The 25,964-nt window shown below is 29.9% G+C and overlaps 3 protein-coding genes across 3 annotated transcripts; 1 reads left to right on the top strand and 2 right to left on the bottom strand.

Annotated features, from left to right (window-relative positions):
* The first annotated feature begins 1,313 nt into the window (after positions 1 to 1,313).
* LOC136975489 (chymotrypsin inhibitor Ani s 6-like) lies at positions 1,314 to 3,016 on the top strand. Its single transcript, XM_067270550.1, has 3 exons — positions 1,314 to 1,462; positions 1,539 to 1,730; positions 2,710 to 3,016. The coding sequence occupies exons 1-3, from the start codon at positions 1,408 to 1,410 to the stop codon at positions 2,889 to 2,891; spliced, it is 429 nt and encodes a 142-aa protein (XP_067126651.1). The 5' UTR covers positions 1,314 to 1,407; the 3' UTR covers positions 2,892 to 3,016.
* Positions 3,017 to 8,566: 5,550 nt separating this feature from the next.
* On the bottom strand, positions 8,567 to 11,461 carry LOC136975458 (probable helicase senataxin). The gene has a single exon (XM_067270518.1). It carries the CDS (start codon positions 11,459 to 11,461, stop codon positions 8,648 to 8,650), a length of 2,814 nt encoding a protein of 937 aa, XP_067126619.1. The 3' UTR covers positions 8,567 to 8,647.
* LOC136975408 (E3 ubiquitin-protein ligase rnf8-A-like) lies at positions 10,707 to 25,477 on the bottom strand. The gene is made up of 2 exons (XM_067270456.1): positions 25,439 to 25,477; positions 10,707 to 12,370 (listed from the first exon to the last, which is right to left on the bottom strand). The coding sequence occupies exon 2, from the start codon at positions 12,367 to 12,369 to the stop codon at positions 11,617 to 11,619; it is 753 nt and encodes a 250-aa protein (XP_067126557.1). The 5' UTR covers position 12,370; positions 25,439 to 25,477; the 3' UTR covers positions 10,707 to 11,616.
* Positions 25,478 to 25,964: the final 487 nt, after the last annotated feature.

Here is a 25,964-nt window from a genome sequence, read left to right on the forward strand (position 1 = left end):
ATATAAACTTGCATATGTCGGCCAGATTGCTACTCTGCAAGATATCGTCGTGAAGAATCCTGTTTGACATCCGACATAAATGTTAATGACATTTGCTACATAAAGTTAATCCATAATGATATCGTTACGATCTATTCTCACTCATAATGAATTCCTTTGTTATGGATGAGGTCTGACACACATGAACTGTGTGGAACAGCTTAATGAAAGTCAATTTCATAACGTTAGTGGTGCGTTGCAAAACCAACCAGCGCATATGTTACAAATGAATAATTACAGTGTTATCAATCATGAGGTAAGAATAATTATATAAAACATTCAAATTATTTATTATTGTATTTTAACAAAGATTAATCGATTAAAATTTAACCTATTTTTAACTTTGAGGTGCTACGTTTTCCGAAAATAAACACATAATTAATCAAGATCATTTAGTTTCTTCGAATTTATTTGTATATTCACAAAGAATAAACTAAACTTTTGTTTAAATAACCATAAATAATAATTTAAACTTTCTGTAAAAGTCCTAGAATTTATCATAAAATATTTCATTATTAAATCCTTCGAAAACTTCTTTCGTAAATTAAAGAATTAAGTGTTTACAGACGTTATACTTAATTAATATCCTCTTAGGATTTGTAGAAGGAAATAAACGTTGATACAAATGTCAGGAAAAATTAATTATAGTGCAGGTATCACTCATGTAACATAATAGTTACGTTCCGAAAAAGTGTTATGCGAATCCGTGCTATACGAAACAAAGGACTAATGCAAAACATGGGGTTACGTTCCAGAAGTTATGAAAATAACTACTACATGAATATTTTAATCGTTTTAAACACCTTTGCAATTCTTAATGTTTAAGATTTTTGTCTTATTCTTATCATATCATCATTTTAGGTTTATTTTATTTATTTTACTCGCTTTATTTGTATTTGTACTTTTAAATATTTTGTTCGGTTTCAATTGCTAAACGAGGAGAGAAAATCTTACGTCATATACATGACATTTCCGGTTGTAATTGTCATAAATAAATAAGTCACAGCTGAAGGCCTCAAGGTACAAAAAGCCTAATGTTATTCTCAAAGACAATTTATACACACTGTACTGTACATTACTATTTAATGAAGAGAGAAGGATCTATTGTAAGTTGTAGCAAAAAGTCATAAGTTTAAATCCCGTTTTAGTTATTTCCTTTAGCAAAATAAGTATATAAATTAAAATAAAAAATTATATAAATTAAATGTTTTATTTAATTCATATAGTTTATCGCAATCGAAAAGGAAGTGACATTTTTACTCGTGATTTAATTAATAAAGCCGGATAAGTATTTAACAAGTTTCCTGAATATAAAAATCTACAGTCAATTTAATAATTGGAGGAAAAAAGCCATCTAGATTTTTAAACATGTTGCTAATTTTACTCTTGGTATTTCTTGGAAATGTCTTCGCTTATAACAAACGTAGTTATAATTATTATTTATATAATTAAAAAAATGTAAAATAATAAATATAAATAAAAATATTTATATATTCCAGAATGCTTTTCACCTTCCGAAGAGTATTCTGAATGTAGAAGAAATTGTGATCGATATTGCGAGTGGTCTAACGGAACTATAATGGAGCCTCGTTGTTCAGAAGATTGCCAAGAAGGATGTGTTTGCAAAAATGGATACGTCAGAATCCACAAGGAATGGTTCGCTTATTGTATTCCTGAATCAAATTGTAAAAGTAAGATCTAATATATATATATATACATAGGCTATAATTAAAATAGACTTAATTGAATACAAGCTAAATTAAATTTTGATTAATTTTTGCACTAAAAGTATCTGAATTCCTTAAGAGAAATAAATATAACAGAAATTACAGTAAAAACTGTGTAAACCGGAATATTCTTTCCGTTTTAAACAGGTTTTTTTTTTTTATTTTTGTTACAAAAATTCGCTCCGTTTCGAAGAATTTTTCATGTTTAGGCAGATATTCAGGTTCTGTTTTGGACAGGTGTTTACTTTCCTCGATCAGCTATTGAGTGATCTTTAGTATACGATTCGTGTAATAAACTAAGTAAGATACTAAATATAAAAATTTAATTGCTTTAATAACTACTTAAGATTAAACTTACAACTAATGTAACAAAATTGATATTAAAATATAATCATATTAGGCGCATGTAAATGTCAAGCAGCTAAACAACCTAATGATATAGAGTAGTTTGTTTTATATTAAACTTAATCTGTCATTGGTTTCTTAGCTGTTTGACACCTAGACACGTACAGTACATTACTGTGTTTTAGAATAATAACGTTTGTGTTAGCAATAGGAGAGGATCGCTTCTGTCACCATCCGGATAAGTCTTTGTGTCAGATCTGTTCGCTCATTAAATTTCTAGAAAACACAATGCAGTACTGCAGGACGACACTACACTTCACATATAAGTCAAAACAAACGAACCACACACAAAGCGACAATTCTTAAGTTTTTATTCTTTTTTTAAGTATAAGTTTTGTCTTGAAATTATTTACATTTAAAATAACATATTCATATTTTAGATTAAAAATATACGATAATTAAGCACTTAAGTAAGTAAATTTAGCTATTTAATCTATTATTCAGTAAAGTAAAAAATAGAATTACAAAATATGCAACTATGATATAACTAAAACAATATATTTATTTAAATTAGCATTTAATTATTTCTTTTTAATAGAATGTCCCGATAATGAACATTTTGATATTTGTACACGTCATTGTCAGAAAAACTGTCAAAATAAAGACGAAGAAGTTCCTTGTGCTTTGATATGTATACCTGGATGCATCTGCAACTCAGGTTATGTCCGAGAAGTCGATGAAAATTCCCCATGCATCCCTGTTGAGGATTGTAATAATTGAATTACTTTATTAACTTTAATGTATTTTTTCAACTAATGTTTGGTTTTGCTTTGTTGTAGAGATGAAAAATCTTGTAATAACCTTTAGAATAGAATTAAATGTCTTATAATCATGAAGCAAGATAATGTTCTTTAATGCTGTTCAGTACTGTTATGAAAAATATGTTTTGTTGTATGAATTTATTCCTTTTTTTTACATCTGTAAGTAGAATATATTACAATTTATTTTAAATTAATATATAAGAGTAGATATGACAAACATTTAAATTGGGATACAAAGAATAATTTTAGCAATAAAATAATAAATGAAAGGAATGATATAAAAAGATTTTATTCATAATAAGCATAAATAATTTTATTAAAGTTTTTAAATTCAAAAAAATGGATTAGCGAAGCTCTATATAATATTAATAAAGGGCCGAGAAAAGTATAAATAGTAGTAGAAAAGATATTTACAGGGAGTCATTTCTAAATATTCTGTGAATGACGTAAATGTCCGTATGAAAGAGGTATACTTATCAAAACCTATATTTACGTTATTGCTTTTGTAACGATAAATTGTCAAAAGATTTATTGTAAACAATTTACTTTTGATTTGCATAATTTCACAAACAAAATAATTGCAAGAATAAGAAAGCGGGAATAAAATTTCCTCTTTTTAGCATCCTAAGTTAGCTTGTCCTAAAAATGGTAGTTCTCTTGTTAGATATCAACATAAAATCAATGAAGATTTAACTTTTGTCAGTAATATATTTAAAATTTTATAATGATCTTTTTCGCGTCGAACAGAATATAAAACGATAACAATATCAAATATTGGACAGTTGCATAAGCCTTCAAAAGAATACACTGAAATTATTATAATTTAGGTTAATAGTAGATGATATAATTTATGCGAGTTTGGATAGTGAAATCTACCAAGTCAAAGACGAACTTTTCTATATAATTGTAATATCTAGCGAAACGTTTGATAATTGAATGTGATGTTCTGAAAATAATGTCTATAGTAAAGTCTAAGATAAATTTAAAATATTATTTTAAAATAAAGTTGACCTAAAGAATAAAACTGACATTATAGTTCTGTAATTGTTGGTTGAAATGTGGTATTCTAATGATAATGCCGACGGTTTATTTGATAAACTTTGGCTTCTAGACTTAAAGGCTTGTAGACAGCATGCTTTTGGTGGTCAAGAGGAGGTACCATTATTGGTCTTAATACAGATATTTGTTAGTTGAAATCTATACTGTATCAATCTACAGTTATAAGAATGATATTAACAGATTTAACGGACATTCAAAAATGTCGTTATAGTTTATTATATTCCTCCTCATAATAAGTATAATAAAAATACTGGAGATTTTAGAGGAATATATGTAGAATGTTCCAATAGCAGTGCAGATTTAACTGGAATAAAGCTCATCGTTTACTGAACAACTGTTGATATTTTCACTTCAGTATAAAGTAACATTAGAATCCATTTAAGTGAAGTCATTTTTAAGTGTGTTCGCCAAATGTTATCGACGACTCTGGCTGCGCACATGCATTCTTTTTTCTAAATTGTTTACGACACTGCTACATAATTCCGGTACACTTCCGCCAATCACCGTCTTGAGGAAAGGAATTATTCGTAGGAATAGACACGAAATTTGACAAATCCACAGAAGTTGTCAATGGTGCGCAATTTACATCCAACACTATTAATGGAATACCCTTTATATGAATACAATTAGAACATCGCGCGACTTTGTCGTATCGCGATAGAATTGAGGCAAAGACGGAAAAAAAGAAACGATCCCTGTACCTGTTGGCTACGGGAGAGGCGATCCTTGTATCTGCCGACACGGAGGCGAGCCAAGAACAAAGCAATCGCCGTTGATTGCATTATTCTTGTATTTTTGTTCGTTTTCGCGCCCATTTTCCGTTAGGCGCACGCAATGCTGTTTTTATTTTTGACCCGTACCCTAAATTCAGTTAGGCGCGCTCAGTACTATCGGACATTATCACTTTAATACCACAGTATATTCGAAAACGAAGTCATGGACTCCTATTTTTTACATTTAAATGGACCCTTATTACATTTTTTGATTACTCATTGCAATTAATGGAAATGGCAAAGTTTTATCAAAATCGGCACATAAAATTTTGAGAACAAACTCGACTCTATAGCGAAGAACGTGCTAGCGACGTGTAGCACGTGAAGCATCGAAGACGTGCTAGCGACTGTGAAACATCGCACGACAAAGTCGCGCGATTCGTGCTATATTGCTTTGTCGCGTGCGCTCGTAAAATGAGCTTATATCTCGAAAACGAAATCATGGACCCCATTTTTTATTGCATTTTTTGGATTCCTCGTCGCAATTAATGGAAAATGGCAAAATTTAACCAAAATCGATCGAACATATTTTGAGAACGAACACAATAAGGATATGCAAACTTGAATGCTAGAATGGGCGAACATCTTTCATACCATATATATTTAATAATTTTAATAACTGTGAGCTTTTTACAAGAATTTCTAAACAAAATTTCTAATTATTTTGGTAAATTATTACATAATTTTTGTATGGATAATGAATGTATCTACTGAAGTGACATTCCCTTCTCCAGTGGTAAAAAACAGGGTTTACTTCTTTTTTTTCATAATAGAACTAGATATCATTAATTTTACATTAGTTTAGCGTAATTTTTTCCCGAAGAAATTGCTGACTTTCGAGTTTTATCTATGATGGAGTTTGATCATTTTACTATTTTGACATATTTATTAGTACCGAAGTGATACCTAAGAAACGTTTTTACGTGTCGGCGGCTTAAATTTCAAGACGAAATCCTAATGTTGCTGATTAATTTACCAGTTTATCAGACTCAACAGGTCAGAATCCTTTGATCGAACTTGTTGAGTATTTTAACAGAAACGGTAAAGCAACTGGGTATAATTTTTGTAAAGGATGGAATAATGTCTGACGTCAGTAAAATCTGGAATAAATGATATGATGAAGGAAGTTGAAAAGGTCACTCGATAACACGATGAAAACGAGTGATTAAACTGCATATGTTATGTATAGAAAACAACTCTCTTGGCATAAATATCTTTGTTGTAATAAGAAAAATGATAACTTTTAGAATTTAAATAAGCAGCTTATCAACAGTAGAAATTCTAAAATAATTTGGTCTATTATCAGAGAAAATTTCAGAAAACGAAAGGCTTTTTATTCTTCTAGTCATATCGATTTACGTATTACTCTAAAGATTGAAATATGAGTTTACAATGACCATTCGAGTCGTTAAACATGCTACGTTTTATACCCTGTAATGAACTCTTGGAATTTGATTTTGTCGATGAAGAATTTAAAATGTAGTAGCTAAATTTAAATCTAATAACAGTGCTTGATTAACCAAAAGACAAATAAGACAAATGTCTAAGGCCCGTAAATCGGAGGGCCCGCTTCAGTACAGAAAAAACTAAAATTAAATAAGTTTTTCGTTATACGAGAAAATCATTTATTATACAATTATTATTGTTTTCTCTATTATTAATAAAAATTTTAATTTTATTTAAGATTTCTTTAGAAGCAGTTATTTAAATGAGGTTCCAATTTAAATTTTGTCTGGAGGCTTAATCCGGCACTGTAATAAGACACCTGTATAGATCAATTAAAACAAAATGTTTTAAATGTTTATCTGATCAATTTCTGTTGAAGATTTTAGATCTGTTTAATAAAATTAAAATAACTGCAAATTTTCCAATAGCTGGATTGAAATTCTGATATTTACCCATTTATAAACGAGATGTTGTTTCAGACCCAGAAAATTATTGTCCTAATTTCACCAGTTGCAGTAATTGGTAAATTATTTACAGCTATTTTGAATTCTCGTTTAATTGTCCGGATTAACGCAATGAAAATATTACATCAAGAAAAAGCAGGTTTTAGAGAGGGATGCCATAATTTAGACTAAATATCTATTTAAAATGAGTTAATACATAGACAGCTAATAGTTTTAATATATAAGTATAATTGAATACTTTCAGTAAAGCAAATATTAGGAAGTGTAAGAGTAAAATTGGTAAATTCTAGATTTAAAAGAATAAGAACAACCGAGACCCTCGAAGGCCATGAAATTCGATTAGAGCAACATCGAGTAAGAATGGCTTTATCAAGGACTACAGAAACTCTAGTGCTGAACTTAAAGCTCAGTGTGAACTAAGCTTTTAAGAGACATGTTTACTAGAGACTGCTCTCTGGTACACAGTTCAAAATTATGTCGCTTCGGCGAAAAGCGCCAATCGCGTCAACTGGATTTGTTAGTTTTGGGTCGTGGTTACAAACATTATCGTTTGTTTATCGTACTTTCAACGTTGTTGAACTCGTTACGCGTTAAATAAAATGGAATGTAGTGAGTGTGGTTTAAAATATAGCGGTACAATACTTGGGTTTTATATTCATAATTATAAATGCTTTACTCGAAATTATTAGTTATAAGTGAAAATAAAAGAAATTTCTGAATACACACCTTGCTTAAAAATAAATTATTCTATAAAAACTTAATATTGTAAGATTACGAGATGGAATTATGAATAAAATAAAACATAGTGGGACTTAAAATTTATGATTTATGACAGTTATAATACATAGAACTATTAGGCTTAACGTTCGTTTCTGAACCACTCATTATAATGTACAGTACGTAACGGTATTTTCCACTTCATATTTTTGTTTCCATTGCTTAAAATCACTAAATGAATTAAATGTCTGATTATAATTAGATATAGTAATCTACTGTAGCTTTCTGAAGTGTAACAATATTTCTTTTTTATGAAATTCATCTGAGCACAAACATTTAATTTTATAACTTCATAATTCCTGTTATAGTCCTTTTTATGCTTCTCTTTCATATGTCTGCTTAAACTTTGCTTATACTTGTACTTTAAATTGCATATCTTGCATTCCATTTTCAACAAAGACAATGAAACACAGAACAAAATAAATCCAGTTGCCGCTATTAGCGCTGTTCGCCGTAGCGGCATAATTTAGAACTAATGTTTACCAGAGAGCTACTCTTGTTGCAGAAACAGCATCACAACGTCAAGCTCGACTTAAAGCTCTTCTCAATTCTTCGATCTCTACTTTCTCATAAAAAATATTCTGTCATGCTCGACGGAGGAATTTCTAGTTAATATTTTACAATTTTATTTTAAATTAACACATAACCTAAAAACGAAATAATACTTCAACAATCAACTGTAATGCAAACATAAATTTTAAGCAATAAAATAATAAAGGAAAAGAACAATATAAATATTTTATTCATAATGAATATTAAAAATTTTATAAAATTCTTAGAGAAAGTTTTTAAACTTTTTAAACTTTCTAAGAATTTGTTAAAAGAAAAATAAAAAAAAAAAAAATACAACACATTTATAAATAACATTCCATCTAATACCAGAAATTCAATAGAAACAAATATTTAAATTTCTACATATTTTTCCGTTAAAAATAACTTATAATTTGTGGAATTCGTATATTATTTCAAAAGATAAAACAAAACGCAGATACATTTACAATTTAAAATACAGAACTTAAAAGTAAAAATAAACTTCGTTTCATTAATATTTAAAAATTTTCAGTCGAATACTGAAAAGTATTTATCATATATACATTTATCTCATAAAGTTTTATGAGATAAATGCACACATGAAAGTTATCTTTATCACAATTCACGTTCATACTATTGCATTTATAATAATTTTCAAAAAATTTTCATGTAAACAATTTATTTTTGGTTTGCATAATTTCACATGCAAAATAACTGTAAGAAGAAGGAAGTCGAAAAAAAATTTTCCTCCTTCTAGCATCTTGAATTAGCCTGTCCCAAAAATGGTGGTTGCTCATAATAGTAAGATATCCACATAAAATCAGTGAAGATTTAGCTCTTGTCAGTAATATATTCAAAAGTTTATAATTCTCTTCTTCGCGTGGAGCAGAATATAAAACGATAACAATATCAAATATTGGACATTTGCATAAGCCTTCAAAAGAATACACTGAAATTACATGACTATATTTATCTTTATCAATTAAAATATCTCTGATGGTATCTCTCTGATATTTATACTTCGTAACGATGCCTACAGTTTTATCTTTAGGAATTATTTTTGAAATACCATCCCATAATTCGGCAACAAATTTCGTCTCCAGGATCGAACTCTCTTCGCTTTTAACATCAATCAGATCAATAACACAATATGGGAGAATTGGAAGTTCACTTGAAACATTCGCAGATTTCAAATTATTAGAATAAAAATACGATGAAGGAAAAGAAATTATAGACGGATTAATACAATACTGTAACGATAGCATTAACACTGGACTTTTATCAGTTAATGTTTCAAAATAATTAAAAAATCTCTCGAATAATGACACGTGAAAGCCGTATTCGTACGCAGCTTTTGTCAATAATGAAGCTGAAAATTGCTGAGGATCTCCTACAAGCAGCAACTTTTCTATCCCAAATTGCAATGGAATTAAATTTTGTAGTTCTGTAAGTTGTGTCGAATCATAAACAATACAACAAGTAAATCCATTTCTAAAATTCGTAAATTCAGAATTTAAATTATCAGTTGTTGTCAATACTACATTGGCATTAATTATAATTTCACTTTTCAGATTCTGAACTAAATCCAAATAATTAACAATAGCAGGAAACATTTTGTTTACATTTCTTTGAATTATTTCTTCTATGCAAAATGGCTTTAAATTAACAAAGTTTTTCTGGTGTTTACCAATACAAACTAAACGTATATTTTCGTTATTCAAATCATTTAACTTCTGTCCTATTTCTTTGATACTTCTTTCCGATAGAGACAAAACTAAAATTTTTGATTTATTGTTGAGCTGCAATAAAATCTGCTGTATAATACCGGCAACAGTTTGACACTTGCCAGTACCTGGTGGTGTTTGTAGCATAATAATGCAACGATTATTTGATTGAACTAATGTGTGTGATATATTTATAATAGCATTTCTTTGACAGGAAGTGTATTGATTGCTTGCTGCAAGTCGATTTTCAGTGGCAGTATCTATTCTACAACATTCAAAATCTGGTTCAAGTACATACTTAAGTAGTGACGATTGTTTTAACGACACTAATGCTTCACATTGCTGTATAAAATTGGTTATGCTACAAACTAAAGATATTCTGATACGAACTCCTTGTGCTAAAACTAGGCCATATTGTTTAAGGATTTTAATTAAATATTTGTTGTTGCTGTTATTCTCGGTGCTTTTCCACTGAAAATCTTCTTGCAAATGTTCAGCAACAAAACCAAATTTATAGCTTTTTTGCATATTTTCCAGAATTGTAACCACTTGAAAGCAAATCAAATCATTTACATGAAAATTCTTATTAGTTAGCATTTTGCACTTAATACACCAAAGTTCTGTTACCGAAGTTTCCAAAATAATTGCATCAAATTGATTGTTCTTGTACTCATCAGATGATTGATTTATAAATTCCAACAAATCAAGCATGAGCAATTGGAAATATGTATTAAAATATTTTTCGTATGAATCGTACTGAAGAGAAACTTTCATCAAGTAATTTAAAATAATTTTTGAAGTTTCTTTCCTTCTCATCCATTCTAAGATAACTGCTATAATTCTTTCCATGATAATTTCTGTGAGCCGTTTAGAACATTCTAAATTATTTACAATATTTGGGAAGAATCTAGGAGTTTCAAGAGTTTTCAGAAATGGTATGTAGAAGTCTCTTGACATGATGTTATCATTCTCATCGTCGAAACAAAATGATGTATTATTTGCGAGTTGAAATGATGTATTTGCTAAGGTCACAATTTGTTCTTCATTATTAAATACAGAAAATCTGTTTGTGTTTTCAGGTTTTTTATTGCATGAAATATTATCTTTTGATAATAACAAAGAAAATTGTGATTTGTTGCCAGAAATCTTGTCATGTTCAGTGATATTTGTTTTGTTACACTCTGAATATTTAATTTTAATCTTCGGTAAAAGCATTCTTGTTTCTTGTTCATTCGGTAAACTTAAATTTCTTTTCTTTTTATTTTCTGAGGTAGATTTAATTACGGGTAAAGAATAAACTTGTATTTCTTCCAAGTCTTGCGTTGTATTTGTTATTGTTTTGCTTTCATCTTTTTCTAAATAACTGGTACTTTGTATTTTATCCTCTGGATTCTGTTGCAGAGTTTTGAGAAATGAAATTTCTATATTATTTTTTATACATCCTGAAGGATAGTTAACAGACATTTTTTCTGAAATGACTGATGGTAACCATTCTTTTTCAGTACTAAATAAACTTCCAACTTCATTCGATTCATTGTTCGATGTAATTCTAACCGAATGTAAATCTTTATCTTTTCTAAATTGTTCGTTAATATTCTCTTTATTAGTTGCGTGTTTTACTCTCTTAATTTTAATTTTTAATATGTCGGAATTCATCAGTTTTGATTTTGAACTATTATTTTCAAATAAAGTTTTCTCCGAGACTTGCTTCATATTATCTTCAGATGAATCATAAAACGTCTCTTCAGCATTCATCTCTGACCATTGTGGACTGGACATAAATGCCTTTTCCTTGTTTTTTGATTTCGAATTCGATAATTTAAATAATCTTGAATTTTTGTTGTTTGATTGAGTTGACGTGGTTTTAGTTTGAAAATGTGGTTGTTGTACGCAGTTATGTTGTAATCTAGTTATTTTTTGCTTTCTCGAGAAATCTTGCCTTTTAGTACTTCGTTTATTATCTCATAATTGTCTTTACAAACATTTTTCGTACTTCTCTTTACAGAAAGTTTAATGCTTAACTTTTTCTTTTCAAAACTATTTCGCTTGCATTTTGGCGACGAATTAACATTTTGTTTATTTTCTCTTTTCTTTTCGTCTTTGCTCGATGTCGGCTGTTCTTTTGATTCGACTGAAACAGATATAGAGGAACCTTCAATAGATTCATCACAATCAAAATTACCCAATTTGATCCTTTTATATTTCGACGATGTTTTAGATTTAGTTGTTTTACGTTTTTTCATTTGTAATTTTAATTTATTATACCTATCAGCAATCAAACTTGGTTTTCTAAATTGTCTTGTATTATAATATTTCCTGCATAGGATAAACTCAAAATCAGTTTCTTTCTTTACATCTGCCACACCAAATCCTATCACGTCACCATCGTTTACTTTAAAATCTTTATCGGGTTTTACTTTTACTTTATTTAAGTAAAGTCCATTGCTGCTGTTTAAATCTTTTATATACCAAACGCCATTTTCGGTTTTATGAATTTGAGCGTGTCTTCTGGATACACGAGGACTTACTTTTAGATGCGAATTGGTATATCTACCAATAACGATGTCGTCTCTTGTAAGTGGTATAACTACTAATAACTGCACATTACCTGTGCGAAGAAGATACCATTCGGATGGAATAATCTTCTCATCTACTTTTTGCATTCTGTCAAAGAAAAATAACCTGGTTTTAGAAATAATTTAAAATGTCCTCAAATAAATAATAATTAATATATTAATTCCATTTTACTGTAAATAAAATGATCATATTAAAAATATAATTTTTAAAACTAAGTGCTACTTGTTTGGTTTATTCTATAATAATAGAAAAGTGAAAGTACAAGGTAAAAATAAATTTTAAATTTTATAGTTTTTTCTGCATTCTTATCTAGATACATACACAGATGATTTGGTGATTCAACACGACATACCAACATTATAATGTCAAATTCCAGGCAGAATGTCCTCATTATAAACGTTTCTAATCTGCAATGGAATTTATTGACATTGCTAGAAAATAATGTCGATTATTCGAATCCATGATAAAATTTGTAGTCTTGATCGGATCCACGTTCAGATGCCGACATTTTATCGTACCTTTTGCTATATCCAACTAAGATGTTTCGAAAACTGTTGCAATTAATAAAATAACAGCTTTTACAATTTTTATCAAATAAATTTTAATTTAATTTACTTTGATCAAATTCTACTTGTATACTTGGACCTTGTTTATTAATAGAACTTATTATACTAGTGTAGTTTTCGATTAGCATAAAAATCTTAGTCAAAAGTCAAATCAAAATACGGTCGAGTCCGCATAAGTCGACACCCGGATAACTCGACACCATCGGTTAAGTAGTCAGCTTTCTGTGGTCCCGGCCGACTTACAGAGGCATTATTGTTAAAAAAAACTCCGGTTTACTCAACACCGTTTAACTCGTCACCACTGGATAAGTTGACATACTTTTGCTGTCCCACACTCCGATTAGTCACCCCCTCTCGAAAAAATGAATTCACTCCGCAAGTGTGGTGCGAATTCATTTTTTTCAGGAGGGGGTCTATTTATTTATTAATATATAATTAATATATTTAATATATTAATATTATTAATATATATATATATATATATATATATATATATATATACATATTAATAAAAATGCCTTAACATTTTATGTATTTTTATGTATAAAATAATAACAGATAAACAAAAAGAAAATATACAATCTACATCAACGTCACACCAGAATCCAATTTTGCAATTTCTCATGCCAGAGGCATTAAGAATCCTTAGACGTTACTTGCCAACAATTGACAATTGCGAAGATGATGTTTTCAAAGCGTTCGTGATCGTTGAAAAAGAAAGTCGAGACGGTTAAGTGCTCAAAACAAACAACGCTAAACGAATTTTTCAGTTTTTCATCTACAGAGTAATTGTAAATGGAGGATACAATGTATTGTAAGCCTATACTACTGTAAAACGCACTACTATATTTTCCTAATTGTAGTTTTGTGGTTTTTTCCCCAACTTCGCTTTAGTCGTCACATCGGATAACTCGACACATTTCCACTTCCCCTTGGGGTGTCGACTTATGCGGAGTCGACTGTATCTTTATTTTCACCTGTTTCTATTAGCAATATACTTCTTTTCTTTATAATATTTTCTACTTTTACTTCCTCTTTACATACTTTTCTACCCGTTACACTCTCTATAAATGATGCTATTCCATGATTGGTGAATTGCTCTTCCTAAATTATTATTAATTCCATTACCTTTTTTTTTTTTTTTATATGAATGTGTTCGAATAATTGTCTCTTAAATCCATTTCTTTCTTTTTTCTTTATTTTTACTGTACTTAAATTTATCTCACATCCTTCTTTAGTGCAACGCTTGGCAGCTGCTGAATTTACATAATTTCCTTTAATTACTCCTTTATACATATTATATCCTTTATACCAAATTATTTTTTTTTCTCGTTTCATTGTTAATCTTTAATCTTCGTTGTTAATCTAATAATCTTTTAAAATAACCGTTAAACAAAAATATTTTTACTATTTGTTGTATTTCTGTTTCCTGGTTTTCTATTTTACTAGTTCTACCTTTAATTTTATCTATATACATTTTAAATATTTATATTAATCTTCATAGTTATTGGTACTGTACAGTACATTTGATTTACAGTTGATTACTTTGAACACTTGCCTAAATTTAACATGTTTTTTATATTCTAGTTTATCTTCTTTTCTTTGTATATACTGTCTAAATAATTTATACTATTTTATTTTTTATTTTTTTGTTTCTATTTCAAACTATATTTTCTTTAATGTCATTTGCTTGTTTCATTATTAATTCTTCATTTGTCTCCGTTCTGTCAAAAATAATTATACAGTCATCTACATACCTATTATCAAATTAAATTCCTTTTATGTTCCTCAGGTGAAAATAAAGATATTTTTTTTAATCTTTTGACTAAGATCTCGTTTTTTGCTAATCGGAAACTACACCAGTATTATAAGTCCTATTAATAAACAAAATACAAGTAAACAAGGATACAAACAAAATTTTACAAGAGTAACGACATAAAGGTAAAAAGAATTAATTTACTCTGAATTTATTTATACAGAAGAAACATTTCTTTTACTTTTCTTTTGATACAAGGTACAGTACACAGATCCGAAAACGATCGTATCTTCGTCAATGTTTCTTGGTTGTCAGGGTCATGTGATCTTTGAGTTTCAGATAAACGTGCTCTCTGTAAATGACGTCATGTGTCTCCTGAAAGTTTTGTCATCTGGTCTTCATAGTTTCAATCTCATAATTATTTTTTAATTAAATGTTTCAAAAAAATTTTTACAGTAATAAACTTCTTTAGAAGTATATATCGAATTTTATTTTATATTTGAATTAAATTTATTTATTCCATAATCATAAAAATATAATTTTTGTATATACAGTGGTGCCTCATATAACGTACTTAATCCGTTTCAGGTGCACGTCCGTTATACGAAACGCATTTTCCCATAGAAATACATGTTAAAACATCTAATTCGTTCCGCAGCATAAAAGATCCGTACTGTATCATAAAAAATGAACATGGGGTGCGTTCTTTTATTCCTCCGCGTAACTCTGCGCGAGCGACATCCGTTTAAAAATTCCCGCGGAACCCGTTCCTAAATTCCGGTGGGAATGCACGCCCTCGAACGGCAAAAACGACTCCTTGTAGCAGTAGTTTACGGTGGAAAGCAACATGGCGTCCTCCATGGCTCAGATAGTTTCGTTTCGGGTCCATTATGTGGTTTTATGAATGAGAATTTAGAAATTGTGAAAGCGCGAGTTAGCGCACGCGGTGATGTAAGTGTCTTTACGAATTTTTTTTTTCGAGGCTATTTTGAATGCTTTTTCAACAAATAATTCATTTTATGGTTGAATTTTACAATTGGGACCCTTCTTTTGCCTTTTAAAGCTCATATTTTAGAATTATAGATTCCTCCATCACGATACTATCGATAGTGCGTGCGCCGCCATCTTTCTTTCTTTCACCGTCGTTCCTAAATGCCTACAAACAGCAGCGCACTCCCGTAGTAGCGGAGACGCAGAGCGACCGCTATTAAAGAACGCACCGATGAAACAGTCACCAATTATGCTGGAAAGTCCGTTGTTCGCAGCGTCCGTTATTCGAGGCGTAAGTTATACGAGGCACCACTGTACTGTTTAGTTATTAATATACAGTAACTATTCTTTCGATTTTAAATACAGTTATCGTACAGAAAATTTATTAAATTTTCTATATGGTAATGTTAACGTAACTAACAACTTTAATAAAAACATGAAAATACTTTATGGAGATTAAAGTATATATAATTCATACAAAGATAAAAGCTCACCCTGTTATCCATAGTAAAAATATAAATAGACATAATTTTCGCACATTAATGATGAAAACTGGTAGGAAGGAATACAGTAGAGCATCGATTATCCGACTTAATTGGGGACTGGGGTTGGTCGGATAATTGAAAAGTCGGATAACCGAAAAGTATGAAAAAATACATTATTAGTATAGTGCATTAGGCGTGGATTAAATACTAGTCCCCCTTTCATGGTCGAGCCAGTGCTGCCAGCTAAAACATGCAAAAACTTAACAAAAATAACATTAAAGTAGCCAAGACAACCAAATATTGTAGCGCCACATCACTAGGGGACATTTGAATTTGCCGACTAGAACGCGGTCGGTTAACCGATAAGTCGGTTAATCGGGGGGTCGGATAATCGATGCTCTACTGTATTTAACAAATGATACAAGCAAATAAAATATTTGAAATCAGTTTATTTATAGATTTTATAGATAGATTTATTGGTTATACTTTTATCTACAAAACGAAAAGACATTTCAAAACTTCTCTGTTAAGAAAAAAAATAAATAAAATACACGTTTTAATTAGCACAAAATCAATTTAATTGTCTAAACATTTGCAGGATTCCATTTCCATTGAACTAATAGTACAAATGTATGTTTCGTACAATACTATTAAAAAATTATGTCATTCAATGCTAAAAAATGAAATGTTATTACATAAAGTACAAGTTTGGACATTAGTGATTTATGCAAAATTGATAGTTTTAGAAGCTAGTAATTAATCTTTTGTTAATATCATTTAATGTATAAATTATATATTTTGTTTCATTCATATCAACAAATTTTACTTGGTACTTAATTACTTATTGTTCTCATAATTAACTGTATGTCCTTCGGAATTAGGACAAAGTTGTGGTTTGAGAACAAATCACCCAAGATTCATATTTAATTTTTGCCGATATATTTAATAAAATAGGACTGAACTGAAAAGGAGCATTAAACCCGAAATGCATATCCTGTCTATATTATAGAAAATAAACCTACTTTTTCCATCAAATTAGTGTTCCTATGTGATTTGTTCTCAACAGTAACTTTGTACTAATTCCTTAGGACATAAAACAAATTTTACTTAAATTTAAATAACAAATTTTACTGAAATTATAAGATGTTTGAAAGTTTTCTTTATGTTGGAAAAATTTGATCGTTAAGATAAAAATTGTTTTCATAAATTAATTGATTATAAAATAAAAATTCACTATTGTTCAGGAAAACACTGATAGTTGGCAATAATGTGTTCATTATTGTTGCGCAGACTACGGACATGTAGCAAGAGAATGTGATCAGCCGTTTCGAGAAAATGAGTTATGAATAAATCTATAAATACAGGTATCCCTGTGTTCAATATATAAATTTAAAAAATAATCAACATCGGGTAATACGAACTTCTGAAGGAAGTTTTTCTTCATCAGTTATAAAATTCTGGTCGCCAATCGACAATATAGTATCAGAGCAACTAGGCTATATTTAACGTACTGTACAGTACAGGCGAAACGTGATACCGGATCCTTTTTCATACCTTGCTATACAATTAACTGCACGGCAACTCGGTGGCATTCCTGTTATGCTCTTGTGACAATTCCCGCACACTCGAGTCTAAATAAATAGCAATTACGTCAGAAATAGCTACCATAAATCGGCATAACAATCTGTCCACTACGTATGCACTTTTTGCCTCAGATTGTCATAGCGGCGTCTACAATCTTTGGCATGAAATGGTGGCGCTAGTTTCTACGTTAACTTTTTAACGATTCGGGGTCTATGTCGTGGCTCCGACTATACGAAAGAAACGTCCGCTGTGACAGACGTCGCGTGCTGTATATTGTCGACGTGAAAACTTCCAACAAGCTAATATTTAATTGTTAATTAATATCGTAATTTAAAAAGTTTTTAATTTTTGAAACTAATAATTAATTTTCTTCTTAAATATGGAAAAAATTGTTTTATGAATCGGAAATCGTGACGAGATTTGCTCGATTCCGATTAATCGTCCCATCACTAGTCTTTATTAAAGTTGTTAGTTATTTTGATATTACCATATAGAAAATTTAATAAATTAATTTTCTGCAAGGTAAAAAATTAATAAACTGTAAGGTAAAAAGGATACTTCTGATACATGAATATGAACCATTAAATGCACTAATGAGAAAATGTTCAAAACTTACATAACTTTTTTGTGCTTTCACTGGTAGCTCTACTTTTTCAGCTAATCTTCATTCATTTTCTGCTTTATCAAAGGACAAGAATATGCGTAAGATCACTTACATTTTTTGAGTTAAATTACAATATGTTTCAAAATATCTCACCGGACGATTTGTATAAGTTTTTCAATTGCTCGCAATATTAAACTTACTCTTTCTGTAGTTATTGTTACGCGTATTGAAATTTACGTATACCAGTATCCCTTATATTCATTTTTACAATGGCGTCATTAAAGACTTTATTTAAGGATGAAATACGTACAGCATTAGAAGTTACTTCCTTTTATGAGTCATATCTAGAAAGTGATGCTGTTGTAGAAAAATTTGTTTAATGAATATGATACTGATTCAAAAATTATTTCAGAAGAGAGTTTTGAACTTGATGAGGAACATGAGTTAAACAATGATACTCTTTGTATTGCACTACGAAACGTTACAGTTGACAATTGGTTATGCCAATTAAGCTCTGCAATGAACTGAGAGCAAGAGGACAAACTTTTGGCACAATGCACTTATATAAGCTGCAGATATTCCAGAATTTAAACCAATTTATAAACTAGTTCAATCTGTCTTATTGAAAAATCTTGAAATTGCGCTGGTCACGTTATATATTGAAAGCTGTGATATTCCATCATTTTTTTCGGAAATTATGAGAAATTGTAGCAAACTTGGATGAAATTTCATAATCATCAATTTACTCTCTGGTTAAATTATAAAAAGTTGTAAGATATTATGTTTGTCCAAGAAAGAATAATAAAAATAAATAGTGATTTCTGAAAAATGACACAAAATTATGTCCAGATTACAGAAAATCAGTGTACGAAAACCGTCTGTAATGTTATTAATCGCATTTAAAATACATAAAACAGTTACTGGTAAGAAAATAAATATAAAAGTTATGAATCTTCCAGTTATAAATATTTTTGAGGAATAATTGAACAACCCCACTAGAATAATAATAAATAAACAAATGTATACAGTAAGACTCCGCTTAACGCTGTTTCGGTATTACGCGGTAGTATTGGAATTATCCGAGATCGCACGCACTGTTGGGATCAAGGCGTAATATCAAATTTTAAAGTTTATTATCTGCGGCGGACATTCCGACAACTGATTGATAAAACAGATGGAGTAGATAAACAATGCATTAGAGATTTTTGGAAAAACTATAATATCGTGGATGCTGTAGACAACATCAACCTTTCCTGGAATGAAGTGACCGAGAAATGTTTTGAAAGGAGTATGGAAGAATGTATGGCCGGAGCTAAGCAAGAATGTTGACACAAGAGAATCCATTGTTGATGTCGACGAAATTGTCAAGCTGGCTAATGAAACACGGTTGGATAATATAAATGCGCAGGATATTAAAGAATTATTGCAAGTTACAACTGGAGAAAGTTTTTCCAACGACGATCTTAAAGAATTAGTAGAACAACAGGTGCATGAAGATGACGAAATTAGCGTTTCTGAAGATGAGGAAAAAAAAGGAACTTTCAACGGATTTTCTAAAAAAAAAGTTTAGCCACTATAACGGAAATAATGAATCAGTTTATACAAAATGATTTCAATTTTGATAGAAGTTCAAAGGCAAGACGAAGTGTCATGGATACGATGTCTTGCTATCGACAACTGTTTGCTGAACGAAACATGAAAAGGCAAACGACGTTAGACGACTTCTTCACAAAGAAACAAAAGATGTCAGATGAGGAAAAACCTTCCTCATCTCAAACATAACTTCTTTACTCGAACTTTTTTTTATTTTCATGAATGTTTTATGAATAAATTTCGATATTAGCAATAAATAAGTCTATAATTAATGTAATAAAAAGTATTTAACAATAAATGTTATAAAATAAAACAAAAAAAAACTGATAAATTTTCCTAATCTCTGTCCTGTTTCACGTATCCCCCTTATTTACGTGTTAAGATGACCCCGTTTAACGCTGTTTCGTTTAGCGCTCTGTCATCTAGGAACGGATCCCCCGCGTTAAGCGGGGTCTTACTGTACTTCTACGCTTACGAATTAAATAAAATTCGACTCTAAAATAAAATTTGATGTACACTTTTAAACTTTGTTATTAAGTTTTTCGAAACATTTAATCAAAGATAATTTTTAAACGATAATATCGGGCTAGTAACTATGTATAAATAGATCACGTGATCCTGAAAGCTAAGGTACTGTACGTACTGGAGTTTCACTTTTCCCGGTTCTTTGCTTCTCCCGAGATTTTGAGAAAAAAGTAGTCTGTTTCCCGGGATATAAAAAACAGTGGGGATCCCGTTAGAGAAACCTTCTGAAGTATGTACTGTACAACAAGGTCTATAAACATAAGGTCAAGACACGATACCGTTATGCATCGCAGCAGTCGCCATTTTAGCTCAGTTTTAGGTTATGTGTACGGTGTTGCTAGAGCGATGATGATTGTTTCTTTCGATCTCAATTGGTTGGATTTCTTGTTAGATATATAAATATTTTTAAAATGGTTAGGTGTTAAGCATCGAATTGTAAAAATTCGACAGAAAAAGATGTAAGATTGTTTCGTTTTTCCGCCGACAAAGCCAGGAGAGCTAAATGGCGTCAAAATTGCAAAACAGATAAATGGAAACCGAGAGTTCGAGGCTGTGTGAGGTTAGTGAATAAAATAATGTTAAAAATATAACTTTTGTAATGTAACGTAATTAAATTTTTAGATACATTTTGAGGAGTCACAATTTGAACTTAGAAGAGCGGATGAAAAAAAATTATTGAAATGGAATGCAATTCCGACCCTTTTTGATGTTCCAAATCCACCGTCCCGTCTGAAATTAAGAAGAAAAACACCAAGAGAAAGAGAATTACCTCCAAATAAGTGCAACTTTAGTTTAACAAATGTATTTAGGGCATTGCTTTTACAGATTTTAAAAAATATTTACCACAAAAACCACATATCACCATAAAAAATATTCAGTAATTAATTATTATTCAAAAACACTTAACTTTAATAAATAATAATAATTTAATTATTATTGTGAAGATTTCTGCTGTGATATTTGTAATAATACATATAAAAAATGATTACTTGCTTAGAAGACTACAGAAAATTATTTTCCGCTTCTAGTTGATGTTATCTTTTATCAGGAACAACAGCTATACAAGATTGCTTGAATATATTCAGTAAGAAAACACTCCAACTGAAATTTAGTGAAGTTATAAAAACTTCATATTTTGATTCAAATAATGCATATACAGTGGAATCTTGCTTAACGAGCATAATTCGTTCCGGAGAATTACTCGTAATGCAAAACACTCGTTAAGCGAAACAATTTTTTTCATAGAAATTAATGTAAAATACGAATCGAAAAAATGCTCAATGTTTTATGTATAACGTTTATTCAAAACAAAAAATTGTACAATATACACTGTTAAGGAGCGTGAATCTTCATCATATTTTCTTCTAGCGCGGAATGAACCATCCTGGAATGAGAATTTGATTTGCAGAAACAAAAAAAAAAAAAAAAAAAAAAATCACAGTTAATAAATATGTTTGATAAACACCACAAACGATATGCTAAATTCTTGGGTTATGTAAAGGCTATAATTAAATATTAGAAATTAATTAATTTGACTAGAGTTAGGCAGTTATGTTTCCATCTCTTATTAAATATAATAATTGTAAATAGTTAATTTTTAATTCAGACATTTCTAAAATTTAATTTGGAATCGGTCATTAAATTTAATCTCCCAAGAATTTGGCATATCGTTTGGCGTGTTTATTATATAACGGGCTATGGTTGTTGATGTTTATAAGTAATTAATATGTGTGAACACAAGTTTTGAAAAATATGTGATCACAAGCGACACTAAGATGCTAGCGGAACGAATGCTAAACACAGACTGATGGAGCATGCCGCATGCGCACAATTCGGGACGTCCCCTATCCCCATCACTCGTTATGCGAAATATCGCTCGTTAAACGAGGGCATTTTTTACAATTTGTTTTTGCTCGTTATGCGAAATACTCGTTGTGCGAGGTGCTTGTTAAGTGAGGTTTTACTGCACTGTCATTCAGTGTGAACGTGTTGCATTTTCTGAAGTAACAGTTTTAGTGAAATGGGAAAATACAATATTCTGTTACTAATAGAGGTTTCTCTTAAATATTTTGTTGTTAAAAAAAAAATCCAGTATATAAATTGCTTTAATATTTAACACTTATTATAAAATGTTTGCAGTAGGCATCATTAAAGTGGTTTTAATTAACGCTGTTTAAATTCATTAAAAGATAGTTCTCGGATCAGTACTAGTCTATAAACTGTTTGTGGTAAAGTTTTAGTTTTCTGACAGATTGTATAACAACATTATGTAACTTATTAAACAGAATAACAAAAACATTAAAACAAAGATTTTAAAACAGAATAAATGTTATAATACGTTGTTTGTGGAGTGAAGACCTACTTTAAAATTTAAAATAAAATATAGTAATTGAAATTAAAACTTTCAGCCATTTAAAGTAATATTTCATAATAATTCAGAATACATATTACAAATTGCATATATTAATGAGTAATTGTTGCTTAATAATCATTTTATTGTAAAATAACACAATAAATAAAGTTGAAACAGATATTTCTATTTTTTGTCTACTGTTTAATAAATTTTTATAAATGTACTTATTTAATTCTCTATAAAAATAAATAAATTTAGTTTATATGCGTAAGAAAATTCCTAAATGAAGAAAATTATTCTCTTGCAAATACTTTCGAAGGTTTACTTTACATAATATATAAAGTTTGTGAGAATGGTTTTCTTTCCTTTTCATCTAATTTTAATTTATAAAAATGTTTAATCTGAGCTCCAGTTTGTAGTTTGTGTAATAATGTAAAGTGCATGCGAATATAGAAAACTAAATATATTTTTATTTTAAGAAATATCTCCAAAATTTCTTCTCTAATTTTGCATTTCAAAACTAAATAAATTTATTCTCGTACTTTATTATACAAACCTTGATATAGCTTTTTATTTTGAAGCCTACTTTGTTAAAACCTTTAATTATGTGTCAGAGTAACTTCTAAATCAATGATTCCCAAAGTGGTTTATATCGACCCCTAGGGGTCGACTGCGAACTGCAAGGGCATATTACCTCCGAACTGCATGTCAGCGAAAAAAAATTGGGGGTACACGAGATGTAAATGGGGGTCCACGAGAATGAATCCCATTTAAGCAGGTCATGACCGAAATTTTGGCTTTCCATAAATGGAATAATTTACATAACACAGATAGTACCTATGTACAGTACTTACACAATACTTTCTTATAATAGACATAAATTACCTATAAAGTAAAAATTTTTTAAATATAAATGTTTATGAAACATGATGAAGATTTAGAGCTCGATTTGGGGAACTTTATGACTCCATGCTTTAATCATGGGAAAATTCTCCATCGACGGGTCAAACCAATAAACTTAATTAATGCTAATTGTTAGAATATTCTCTTGAGTTCAATCAACCAATCTAACCATTTTGAAACAGTTTTACAGTTTTTGGATGATAAAGATCCAATTTTAAAAGAAAATTTAATTAAGTGGAAATCAGACATTGCTTATTTAACAGATTTGTTCACTAAATTTAATGAGGTTAACTTGTAATTACAAGGTGACAGTCTAAATTTGATATAAACAAAGTCCATCATTTCAGCTTTTCTTATCAAAATTAAACTAATGATGCAAAATATTGGACTATGCGAATTTTTCCACTTTGTCACAAACTGCTAAGATGATGTTTCAACTTACGTTTAACATTTAAATATGTTTCACATAGACTTTGAAATTAGGTTTGATGACGGAAATACCACAATGGATTATCGATCCATACGGTGACATTGAAGAAATGGATGTCATATTACAAGAAGAACTGATCGGAATAAGCACTAACAAAGAACTTAAGGTACAGTTCAGAAAGGGATATCAGCAATTTTGGTTTCAGACAGACATACCTATTACTTATCTTGCATTATGGACTATCGCGAGAAAGTTTTTGATGGCTTTTCCATCTTCAAACCTCATGGAACGGGGTTTCAGCGCGGTTGCCAATCTTCTTACAAAAGGAAGAAATAAATTAGAAATCACCGATCGAGGAGATTTAAGGTTAAACCTAACTAAATTGAAGCCAAATACCGAAAATTTGCTATTAAAGCATCAGGCTCATCCCTCCCATTAAAAGCATTTATTTTTTTGTGTAGTTATTTTATGTTATAATTTTAGTAGATTTGCATTTTGTGTCGTCTTAATTAATAAATGTATAAAACCTAACATGTGTTTTTTTTTTTAACTTTTTCACTGTACAGTTAAACCTATCAAAGTGAGTAGCACTGTGTCAGCTGTCAAAAACACATTTGAAGTTGATGAATTTGTAACAATTCAATATAAGAAAGGCGGGGAGTCTACCCAAAACAGAAAAAATTGGCAAGTGGTCTATGAGACAAAAAAGTTTGGGGACCTCTGCTCTAAATGAAAAAATACTCTATTTGAAATTATAAAAGGAATTATGTGGCTCGAACTCAAAGGAACGTGCAATTTACACCACGTAGATAGCACCGTGACCTTGGAACTGCTGATCCAAAATGGCGGCTCCATAGGGACCATTGGTGTCCTGACCTTATGTACAATACAGTAGATGTGCGGGGAAAAGCTTGTATCCATAAAATTCTCATTAACCATACAGTGAACTCTTTAAAGAAGAAAACATCCGTTCCCATGCCTCTTTTTCGTAATCTTTTAACTCTAATTTTTTGTATATCATCTTTTGTTTCTAAATTTCATAATGGAAATTTTCCCTTAATTATAATCAAATATCCAATGTTTACTTAAATTGTTTGCTTAATTTAACAATTCAAGTAAACATTAAGACATATGACATACTGAATCATGTGTCCAAATACAAGCAATCGCATTTGATAATTTTATTCGATGAAAGATGGCAAAAATGGCGCCGATATCTCCCTAGAATTTTCCCTAGATAATCTCAAGAATTTTGGCGCCGTTTTGTTAATGAAATGTCCTACGGCAAATACATCGTCGGAAATACTTAAATATTTTTATAATTGCTCTTAAATATTTTTAAGATTAAATTATAATTATTACTTACGTGTTTAATCAATATTTTTTTCAAATAATCCGAATTTTTCTTGGTCAAGACTCTCATGCCACCGGATTGATTCCTAACACTGTCAGTGTTGCCAAACAAAAATTATAAAATTAATTAATTAATTATATTCTTCGTTTTGTTCAAAGGCTTAATTTGACAAAATCTGTCTGAAATATATAAATGTTGTATTTTGAAGAGTATTAGTTTCGTGTATTTTATTAAAATAATAATTCTTTTAAAAATTATTCTCTTTAATCGGTGGATGTTGGTAGAGACCTTAAGAATAAATTATTCAAACTTAATTTGCGATTTGTGATTTCGTATGAATTGAATAAATCGAAATAAACTGAATCGTTTATTACACGATTTTCGGACATACAAAGAAACGAAAAATCTTCAGTGCTGTTGAATTTAGAATTTTTTGATTTTACGTACAGTACACTGTATGTCCACTTTTTGAATGTAAAATTTTTATCGGGGGCAATTTTAATACATACGTTTAAAAAGAAGACAAAAACACAACCCA

Source organism: Centruroides vittatus, unplaced genomic scaffold, assembly GCF_030686945.1.
Source record: "Centruroides vittatus isolate TY-2023 unplaced genomic scaffold, ASM3068694v2 contig_371, whole genome shotgun sequence".
In the NCBI taxonomy this organism is placed as follows: domain Eukaryota; kingdom Metazoa; phylum Arthropoda; class Arachnida; order Scorpiones; family Buthidae; genus Centruroides; species Centruroides vittatus.